We start from the raw sequence: 11,927 nt of genomic DNA on the forward strand, positions 1-11,927 counted from the left end.
CACCACTGAAGTTACCTACCAAAGATCACACGGGTCCTAAGAAAGGCCAAACCGGAGCCCATTTGGCCGAGTTGCACAACGCGGAGATCGACAGTAGGGCAAGAGCCCAGGTGTATGTTAGCGGCCTACCCTTCCATTGGACCTTTCGAGAGACGAAGGGTTTGATCGGTGAGCTCTCCAATGGCGACTTGTCGGTGTATGTTACCATGTTGCCCAGGAAGGGCACTGCCATCGTGAAGCTCAAGACCGATGTCGAAGCTGAGAGAGTGATACAATTATTGAACGGCAAGCAGATTGGTGGGCGGGTTGTGTTGGCTAAGCACGATAAGTTCGCGCAAAAGACGGTTGATAGCAATCCCCAGGTCAATCTGAGTGAGGCACAGCAGAGAGTGTGCCCGTTAGACGACTCCTCATCTGAGGAGAGTAGTAGCTCGGCGGAATGTCATATCCTTGCAGTCGAGACCGGCGTTCTTGATGATAGCCATTGGGCGAATACCTCTTTGGAGGAGAGACTATCGAGTCAACAGTGTCAAGAGCGAATCGTACCGGATATTGTGGCGTTATGCCAGACCAGCGTAATTGTAATCAATTGTAACAAGTCGATATTCGGATTAATTGCGATTCGAAATCAATAAGAAACCTTGTTTTGAGAATCACGACGCCCAGTGTTGGGGGAATATAGGTTAACTTTCCTCACCTGAGTTAACACACTAATCACTCAAGAGCTTACATACGAATTCGAGTAGTAGAAATGTACTGAAACTGGCGACAATAAGAATTTCCTCAACAAAAAGTTGAAGAGTAACATCGCGGGCTGCCCCTGAATCCAGCACTAAATACCTTACAATGGCACTATGTACCTGCAACTGCATGAATTGTACAAGGTTTCTTGCAATTGCATGAGTCAGACCGCAGAGGAAGAAGCTCTACGGCTAATTAGCATGATCAACTGACTCCACGTACGCGTGTGTGCTGCTCTATAAGGACGTGTGAGCACTTTAGTATGGTTTTGTTTCATTTGTTTAGGAGGATGACTGCTAGTCATCCTCCTAGACAAGTGAAACAAAACCTAGTCATTGACTAGTATATTGTTATAGTAAGATGTGTTGGTTGGTTCCTACGTAGCTACTAAACTTAAGTACGGCAACCTACCACTACGATAACTTACGGCGGCGAAACTGTGACCCGGTCCAATCGCCAGTCTGTGAATCATATGTTGAGCAAAAGTGTAGGATATACGATTGTGCCGCACAACTTGTGCGTGTCAGACACACATAGGCGACACCAACCTGTGCGGTTGGTTTTGTGGGAAAAGCGCTGATTCTGGAGGATTGCGAGAGTTAGAGGGGTGCTGGATGAGTTTGTCCGGGTCTGCTGCATTGGTTGGAGGAGCGTCCGATGAGTGAGGGAGCGGGAAATCACCACTTCTCTACTGTAGAGACTCTACGTTCCCAAGAAAATTTTTCTGGATATCGAGTGATCCCACACTGGGGTTGCCAGTGAAGAAAATTGATACCCTGAAATTAGCGTAATCATTGATTAATAACTAATGAGTACATACGGTATTCAGGCCTCTTAGCGATCAAATTCCACTGTGTTTGTGGTTTTTACCCAGTCGGCTCGATCGAGCCGGATATTCGGGGATGAGTCTCAGTGTTCTATGACTCTGCTATGACCAGTCTGGGAGAATATGCACATGGTCAACTACATGTGTTAGTAATATTAGAGAGAATCTGAGGAAATGTTGGGGAATTCTTATTGTTTTCCTGTACACTTGTAGCAGAATTCGTATGTAAACTTGTATCCAGCACTGTCAACGACTTTGAGATATATCCTACTTGTGGCCTCCGAACGGTGGATTATGATGTGATTATAGATACCTGGTGTAACTGTTCAGGTGATGTCATCAGCATTGGTTAGTCTACAGGGAGGATCATCGTACTGGGTAGCAGTTATGCCAGGTCGAGGATTACGATGCTATGGAACCACAAAGGAGGTTATAGGGAATTGCTCGACCGTTGGGTTCAATAACGGTGTACTGAGTGGTGGTCGTTGACCAATTCTGACAGAGGAAGGTGCGAGAACTTGCTGGAGAATTCCTTTGTTGGGATCTACGAGAAATGTAGGGCATGCATTGGTTGGTAGAGAGCATGACTTGTGCATGCGATCAACCGGCGTTTTGCCTCGCGGAACACGTGATCGATTTTAATTTTACTATACAGCATGGGCTATTTATATGATTAGAATTTCCGCATCTCACGAAAATTCTCTATAATCTAGATAGAACTTATTAATGCTTTTTTTGTGAGAGAAAATGTTTTCCCATTTTCCCCATCCGTTTCGGAAACTATATAGTGGGTTGGTTCATAGTTCATTATCCAGTTGGTTGGTTGGTATAGAAAGTATTTTAGTAGGGATCAGAGTTGAGCAAGCGGAGCATGTACTGTCGTTTCACGGAAACTGGGCCATTACATACAATTTTCATCATCAGCCTCTCTTCAGAGAAGGTAGGATGGCTTCAATTTGTGATATAAATATCCCATCAGTACATCGAATCAGTGTATTGAATTGATACAGAATCCCTCTTACATGAGTGAAACATTATCGGGTAAACATGAGCTATGTATTTGAAAATTATGTGAATTAAGTCGTTATATAACTCGAATACCTGTTGGTTAGAATGAAATGGGGGTCACTATAGTCTAATATCTAGATGATAAAATTGAAGAACCTTAAATAATCAATTCAGAAACTTAATTAGAAATCAATAAATCTGTCGCGGGCCGCGGAATCAAGCGTCAGGCTCCTGCTAAGTGCAGGGCCAGCCTTAGTTCCCCGGCCTTAGTTGCGACGTTTTCTTTGAATAGGTAACAATTTCTTGTCATCTTCATTGAGAATATTGCACCGTATACCCGCCGCTAGCACATGTATGCATATTTTCTTCTTTAGGTATTCACCACAGGAGCACTGTACGTCACGCCAGTTAGTAGCATTAGCCGGGATCATCACCAGGAATAGTTTACTGAAGAGTGCTACAACAGAAGTGAAACAGGGATGGCGGTAGGATCCAACAAGAGTGCACATGAATTTGTTGATATTGCGAGTATTCAGATACGATGCATCGGCTCCTCGGGATAGCATGAAGAGTAACCTCCCTGAAATTGATGGAGCAGTAACTTGATGGAAAGGAGCCGACTTCTGCCACTCGTAAGCTTCCCTGAAGAGCTTCTTAGTAACCTTGATGTCATCCGCCGATTGAAAGACTCTTCCAGGGTCAGTCGCATCTTTGCCTATTGCTTCACTGTAGTCACGTACAACCTTGCCAGTCACCACACCGAAGAAGGCTCCGAGAGGTAACTTCTCGCGATGCACCGCTATCTTGAGCTGGTTATTCATAGACTCAAGTCCATTGTTGGTCGAGGGTAAGCGGGGGGCATATCCCTCGTACCAACAGCTATGCCATGGATGATCAATCCAACTTTCCTTTATGTAATCAACGACATCAGGTGCACTCGGTCGATACTCCTCCATGAATAAGGAGAACATGCCTTGAAAGGCCTCGTATGTGACAGCGAGCTGAACGTATGATAGATCCCGTAGAAGATGCCATCGTAATCTCGCGTCGATCTTCAGACTATCCATTTTACTCTCGACATTCTTACGCACATGGAACCAGCACATGCAACGCTTCACGCCCGGGAAGATGAGGTTTGCTGCATTGGTGATTGCCATGGCTCCATCAGCCATGATGAACGTAGGTGCATGCATTGCCAAACCCATCTTCCGTGCCCCTATATTCATGGATCTGAAGAGCTCTGCGAAGTCATCCTCCCTCTCATTGCCGCACAGGGCCAAAGCTATGGGGAAGCAGTGATTCTTATAATCGAGCATAGCCAAAGTGAGCACTGGGAACGAGTGGTAGTTCAGCTTGTATGTTGCATCTGTAGCCAACATATCCGCCGAGCGACTGGCCTCGATCAAACGTCTTGTCGTGAATATGACTTGGAATTTGCGTCCAGCGAATTTGGCGTTCACCTGAGGTTGAGATTCTGATCACTACATGATTGTTAATGTAAAACTTATACCTAGTGGTCTTCTAATTCGTATCCATGTTATTGGATACCTCACCGTTCTACTTGTGTTTCTATACATTTCAAGTCGATGATATTGGCGTCATATTGTCTCTCACGTTTCTCGCCTACTCATTTTAAATAAGTTATTCGCTTGAAACTCGTGCTATTCCGCAACGTTGCTGCTCAAATTTGTCTGGAGGATGAATTCTATAAAGAAAGAATGGGTTGGTTATTTCATTGAATAAAATTCATTCGCTATAAACTGAGCGAGTGTTGCCTGGTCTCCTCACCACGAATGCTTTATCCTGCTCAGACTCCGGTGGTAGCTGCGAATGGGCTCTGGCCATGGCCTCTATGTCGGCTACGGTTATTGCACCACTCCCTCCGTTCATACATCTCTTCAAATATTGGAGGTGATTATCGATCTAATCGACGGAGTAGCGGATAATACGGATAGCATGTGCCCTGACTCACCTGTTTGTCGTTTTTCGGCGCGCTGGTAGCAGGCAGGCTCCCGCGCCGAATCAAATCTTTAATCTTTTCCCTTATGGGCTTAAGCGTCAAAACCCCAGCGTGAATCTCGTCGAGGATAACCTGCTTCACGTCGTCTTTCAGGCCATTTTGGCGTTTCTCGTAGGTAGTATGATCGTGGATAGCATCCGTGTCGTATAAGATGACCTCCCGGCTATAGTTGACGTAGTTCAACATCACCTCCACCCCAACTGCCGGACTCCCATTCGGAACTGGATCTCTTTTAGGCGTCTTCCCACACTTGCAGCAATAATAATAATGCTTGAAGCCTTATTTTTTTGTATAATTACGCCTGATTCATGGAGTCGATGAATAGTAAACAGTGTTTACTACACAGTATAGAGAACAGTGGGACTTACCTCTGAATCGCGTATTGTCCATCTTCCTTAATCCATGCCTCAGCTTCATCCTCGTTTTCAAATACTCTCACTTTCCGCCATTCTTTCCCGGGCCCTCGGCGTTGTGGATCGTCGATTACTCCCTCGGAGGAGTGATGTTCATCATCTGTAAACTCTCCCCCATCTCCAAATTGTGGGGCTAGGACCGTATGCAATAAACCAAGCGGGGCGTCGGAGTCTGCGTGAGTAACTCGTGACGATATCATATTATCCGTCAGCTCCTGCATATCTTCGTACATCTGAGTAGTAAGTCGTGCGAGATTTCAAGAGTCTTGAATCAAGACGCACTGCGAGATTTACCTCGGCCATATTACGATCTTCGCAGTTCCCCTTTGGCTCTATATCAGGCAATGTGCCTGAGGAGAATCATTGTTAGAGACCGGCCACCGGCGAGCATCCAATAGTCCCTTCGACCGCACGGTGAGTCAGCTTGTTCGAAAATACCAAGACCTACTGGTTTTCTGCCTCACTCCGACCACCTCAGTGGCATCCTCACCTACACTTAACCTGAATGGAGCGAATTTGGAGTTCATACGCGAACACTTCATTACTCTCTCTCGACGCCAGGTATTCCACGTATCCTACTCTCCTGTGTTGGAGGTTGGAAAAACGCCTCGAGCTCTTGAACTGGGAGAGAGTTGAGAAATCTGAAGTACACATATCAGGAGTCACTGCTCATTCCCGTTCACCTCAGCTCATCTCCTATGTCAGGTTTTGGTATGGAGGCCTCTTCCAATCCAATGACGGTTTGGTCCGAACGATTTTTGACGATAATAGCAGAAGGGACTTCACTAAGTAACGTTGTCGATGCATGGCCATTGCTTGCATGCCTTCCGTTTTTCTTCTGCCTCAGACCTGTAGACTCAACTGATGGAGGAGCCAAGACGGTATGGCTCATCCCGCCCCATGGATTCGGAGTCGAAGCGTCCGGGAGCGTAATCTTCTCAACGTAACTTGATGATGAAGCGGGTAAAGGAAGATATGGGACTGGCTCGGGAACGACTTGTGTCTTCACAAGTGGGGTAATGTTGGAACGATGGTAACTCGATTTGGACGAGCTAGATCTAGCCGTCGGCGCTTTACTTGACACCGAGGGTTGCTTCATGCTCTTAGCACGTTTAGCAGATGTAGCGACCTCGTCGATGATGGAGGTGAGGCTTCTCATTCTACTGGTAACGCCATCTGCTGCTGGTTTAGGCTGTCTTATATTTACATATGAAACACCTGAAGAAGGTGAAGTTCACCTGGTGAACTCTGAGAGACAGGTGTAGTATTTACCTTTGGGTGTTGGTTTGGCCTTCGCCTTCACTTTCGCTTTCACCTTCTTCGCCTTCGTTTTCGGATCTGCTTCCGGCTGTTCTTGACGATATCTCTCTGGTTTCTGAAGCGTCTTTCCGGCAGCGGCACGTGTTTGCATTTTGACGATTATGGCAAAGCTAGCAAGATGGTCGCTGGCGGACAGAGTGTCTGCTTCAGGCTCATGTCTCACTCGATTGATACACTGAGAAATGCTGGCTCGACAGTGTTTCAACAATGTTGAAGTACCTTCCTGACTGTCAATCCCGGCAGGTGTTTCAACATTTAAAAGCGATTATGAGAGACAATCACGTCGATTACTATGTATGGGTATGAATTGTGAATGACAATTTATCTCCTGCAAAGTAATGTATTGTTTGGATGATCTAGGTCCTGGATGCCAGAAGTATGTAGGACGCGGGCTTCTGCTAATAAATACTCTCTTGCTGGCTGAAGTTGAGCCTCTGAACTCACGCATGTATCGAAGAACGCGCCCTATGTGATTATGGTTGAACTCGCATAACCGCATGTCCGCTCGTAGTTACAGTGTCTCCATCTGAATTTGTTGAGTGTTGCGTTTAGCGAAGTGTGTTTGTCGGAAGTGTGTCGGGAGGAAGACACTCTAAACTACAGGAGGCAAGTGTTGTCCCAGTACGGAACTTGATAATACTCGCAAATATCGGACAAATCGTTTGACTAACGCAGAGCAAAACCTCTAGTAAGCCGAATAACGAATAACAGTAGACGTGTAGAGAAACTTGACTAACAGAGAAGTTAATATTCAATTTCAGGAGATACATGTTGAAAAGTTTAACCTCTCTGGGATTTGAGCCTGGGTCTTCGGCATGAAGGTCGCGCGCTCTTCCTGTTAGACTGGCATTTTTGGGCGTTTAGTGCCAGCGTCAGGAATTTGGTGCTGGATTCAGTTTGAGGGAACATCGCGTTATATTATGATGCAGGCGCGCGCGATTTGCAATAGCGGAGCGAGGCGAATCATGTTCGCCATTTTGTGAAAAATGATGGGTGAACACCGTTTTTTTTCATATCCACAGTGTATTGTGAATCGGTTGTTATTGTAAAACACACTCAAGTTATAGTGAGCGGAGGACCTGACATGTCGATGCAGTCTACAACACTGTTGAAGGAGCATATGGTGGCTGCCATTAGCTCGGGAGTTTCCTCACCAATTAAGGAAGGTTGAAATAGCACCCGCTGATGCTAATGAGACGCTTAGGAGTTGGAGTATAGATGATGGATCCAATATGCAAGTGATGATGATGATCAGTGTTCAGCCGACGTGGTGGCATTATCCGACAGGAGCAATTCCAGAAGTGTCATTATCATATTACTAAGTACATCACTCAGGGCGATATGCTTGCTGAGGTTGCCTCTCGTTAGATACAGAATAGGTTTATGATGTAACGACTGTTCGAGCGTGTAGCGCTATAAATTCGCAAAGAATTTATGGGGTAGTGGCTCAGACTCTCGAACTTCCCCGTGAAGGTCCAGGCTTGATCTAGGCATTCGAGTCTATAATAGCAGCGTCTACTCATCCAGCTTTGATAAAGGGTTTCATAACAGTGAGAAAGACGATGCCCTTAATGACTTGTACGTGGGGAATGGTCGGAGAATGCCTTACTCGCCATACGTGGGCAATTCAAAATGATGTACCCCCCGGAAGTTCCTGGATGATCCCCTGTATAGTAGTTCACAATATTTCAGTTTTTCTATCCTTTATACTACGTATCGCTTCGCCCCATTTTTCTCCCGAATGCAGCCCACAGTCAGCGATTCCGGTCAGATTGAGGCCTCAGTTGATCTAGTCAACTTCGCTTAGCAAAGTTCGCTTTCGGACACTCGTAGTACAACTACTATTCGACGCTGAAATTTTCTCACCGAAAAATGTGTCGACCAGACGCAATCAATCCGGGTTTGACGTCCGATGTAAATTTTAATATACATCTCGGAGAACTTCGTATTTGAGAAAGGAAAATTTTTATTTCGGAATTTTCCCTGAAAAAGGTGAAACTTTTCTAGTTTCAGCGTAAGCTGCTGTATCGTCATTTTCGGGTAATATCATATTGTCGATATGCTATGAGTGTGTGCGTAGTTTATTTGCAGTAGCTTGGGTTGCATAGATTGGTTGGAGTTGGAGAGGATCCGTAGTTCACATGAGGGGACTTGATCATTCATGAGACCAGAATCCACATTATCTTCTTTCCTAGATGATCTCGAGCTCCTACATCGCAGTTGTTCAACTTGAACAGCAAAATTCATCGTCTGGAATCTCAACGGCACTCAGTATCCTCACGCAAGGCATCATGGATGGTTCTGGTAATAATATTCACAAGGAGTAGTGTTAGTCGGTAGTAGTAGTAGTAGTAGTAGTAGTAGTAGTAGTAGTAGTAGTAGTAGTAGTAGTAGTAGTAGTAGTAGAGGTTTTCAGAATCAGTGGTGTTGGTGGAAAACAACACTCATTTCTTGGCAGGAAATATTTTCAAGGAAACTGGTAGTGCAGGGTATTTGGTACTGGTGACAAGATGGGAATTAGGTGAAATTCTGGTAAGCTTATGGGGGCTTTAATTTCTACACATTCTAACTGTCGATGAGACTGTTTATAGTGCCGGAAGGGAAAGTAGGAGCGCGTATTGTGAGAGAGGTTTCGATGAATTGAAATATTACTCTTGGGTATTTCTTTCATGTCAGTGACAACTTGCAGTAGCGAACTTTTACTCCGGCAAATTCGGGTAGATTACGAATATTTATGAATTTTAGAATCGAATCATTGTAACAACAGTTGAAATGGCAATACCACATGATGGAATTATAATAAGATACCGTATCGCAAGTATATCATTATCATTCGATCAATGGGAGTAATAAAAAATTGGCAAACGTTCCCAACTTACCATCGGTGACCTACTGATGTACTCCTCGAATGCCACGAATGCGACAGAAGCTGATCTCGCAGTGAAAGCCTCGGTCGGGTCCTGCGCTGCCGTCGTTGCGCTCTGTCGTCTGAGTCAATCTGAGGGACGAATGTTAGAAATGTAGTTAAAATGAAGTATTAAAATATGGCATTTCAAATATCATATTAAAAGCAATGAAGTAAGATCAATTCCTCTGGATGGGGCGGCTATGCCAACCTAAGATATGCCTGAGTGGGATCAATTCCTCTGGATGGGGCGGCTATGCCAACCTAAGATATGCCTGAGTAGGATCAATTCCTCTGGATGGGGCGGCTATGCCAACCTAAGATATGCCCGAGTAAGATCAATTCCTCTGGATGGGGCGGCTATGCCAACCTAAGATATGCCTGAGTGGGATCAATTCCTCTGGATGGAGCGGCTATGCCAACCTAAGATATGCCTGAGTAAGATCAATTCCTCTGGATGGGGCGGCTATGCCAACCTAAGATATGCCCGAGTAAGATCAATTCCTCTGGATGGGGCGGCTATGCCAACCTAAGATATGCCTGAGTGGGATCAATTCCTCTGGATGGAGCGGCTATGCCAACCTAAGATATGCCTGAGTAAGATCAATTCCTCTGGATGGAGCGGCTATGCCAACCTAAGATATGCCTGAGTAAGATCAATTCCTCTGGATGGGGCGGCTAAGCCAACCTAAGATATGCCCGAGTAAGATCAATTCCTCTGGATGGGGCGGCTATGCCAACTTAAGATATGCCCGAGTAAGATCAATTCATCTGGATGGGGCGGCTATGCCAACCTAAGATATGCCCGAGTAAGATCAATTCATCTGGATGGGGCGGCTATGCCAACTTAAGATATGCCCGAGTAAGATCAATTCATCTGGATGGGGCGGCTATGCCAACCTAAGATATGCCCGAGTAAGATCAATTCATCTGGATGGGGCGGCTATGCCAACCTAAGATATGCCCGAGTAAGATCAATTCATCTGGATGGGGCGGCTATGCCAACCTAAGATATGCCCGAGTAAGATCAATTCATCTGGATGGGGCGGCTATGCCAACCTAAGATATGCCCGAGTAAGATCAATTCCTCTGGATGGGGCGGCTATGCCAACCTAAGATATGCCCGAGTAAGATCAATTCATCTGGATGGGGCGGCTATGCCAACCTAAGATATGCCTGAGTGGGATCAATTCCTCTGGATATCCTAGATATCCTTATGGACATGTCGACACGTATTTGTTGTCCAAAAAACCTGTCCAAAGATCACCCATGGTGTTGCTTCCGACATGTCTTGTCCAATCTGTACATTATTGGGCGAGCGCCACTACGTTTTAAATTGTCGAAACATAGCCCATGGGTTGAGTATTGGACACCTTGTCAACTGTGGACAAGAAAGTTGATGTGTCCAAAGAAGCGCTTATAATGACAAATAATTATCTTACTGATAATGACGCGTCCCAGCAAGCAGTTGTCGATATCCTCAAATAGTCGAGACCTCAAATACAGCATTCATACTTGCTGAATTCCGACCAAATTGGGGGAAGGCGAATTGATTCTGGCTATGTCTCGACAAGTGTGCTCCTCTGCTGCGATAGCTTCCTCTCATAGGGCTGTAGCTGTATTGAAATTAAACGCGTTAAAAGTGCGTTATACTCCATGTAAAGTATAAGACGTGTATGTTTCTGCGACCGATAACACAGTCTTCTCCGCGAAGTGAATTGTGAAATATATTTTCTCCTAGTGTTTTTCATATCACGGGTGGTGAAACTCCATTAATGTTATTTATATGGAGGTTTTGTATAGGTACGTATGTGCTAGGGAAGGCCTCACTGTATTCGCCCCGAAAGATCAAGTATATCATTATCATTCGATCAATGGGAGTAATAAAAAATTGGCATAGTTTTTCTCTCTCTCTGCCATGAACAAAACAAAGGAAGGTATTAAACTCACTTGTCTTCATGTATCAATAACGGCTATAACTGGTGAGACACTTTACCTCATGGAAGATAATTTGTCGGACGCACGACATGAGCCGATAATCATTAGGGATAAATCATATCAACCACCTATACCACAACCTATCCCTATAACCAAATTCTATCACTATATTACTAGTGATGGTACTCTGTATATACTGGGCCTTCGTGACGAAGGGCGGAGCTCACTCAGTCCACGTCTATTGATTCGATCAATGAATTTCACATAGGTCCCCGGTTCGATCCCCGGGTAAGACATTTTTAAGGCATTAGAGTTTTTCGTGCGTATCTCGTCGAGCTGTTTGCATAATCCAGTTTCCGATTTTTTTCCCGAGACCTCGGCATATAGAGGAGTTATTTGATCTATGTGGTGGCTTTCTACGCTCCGTAGTTAAGCCAGAATGATTCTGAAGGCACGCGCGCGATGTTGCGGTATATGCCTCGCTGGCTCCGCAATTACTATTATAGTACCTTATTAATATCGTACTGGAGTTTCAGGCACCCGAGTAGTTGATGGGAGAAGTTGATTTGATTACGAATTCGCCTAAGAAGAAATTACTCGTATTAGCGTTTGCAGGTGCCTCACTGACTCCAGTATTCATAGGTGAATTATATTTGGCGAGCTCGAGAGTGTCCTGAAAAGGAGTAAGGTTTCGCGTTACATACGAGTGATGAAGGCAGTACGAACTGGATGGTTGTTATTTTCTGTGGATCATAA

General features: G+C 45.1%; 1 protein-coding gene across 1 annotated transcript; it reads right to left on the reverse strand.

The window, feature by feature from the left end:
- Nucleotides 1-2,841: 2,841 nt before the first annotated feature.
- Nucleotides 2,842-3,954, reverse strand: Pmar_PMAR027398 (conserved hypothetical protein; the record flags this gene model as incomplete). The annotated part of the gene is made up of 1 exon (XM_002780739.1): nt 2,842-3,954. One exon carries the CDS (start codon nt 3,952-3,954, stop codon nt 2,842-2,844), a length of 1,113 nt encoding a protein of 370 aa, XP_002780785.1.
- Between the last annotated feature and the right edge of the window lie 7,973 nt (nt 3,955-11,927).

The sequence above is a fragment of the Perkinsus marinus genome, assembly GCF_000006405.1.
Source record: "Perkinsus marinus ATCC 50983 genomic scaffold scf_1104296944144, whole genome shotgun sequence".
NCBI classification, from domain to species: Eukaryota; Perkinsozoa; order Perkinsida; family Perkinsidae; genus Perkinsus; species Perkinsus marinus.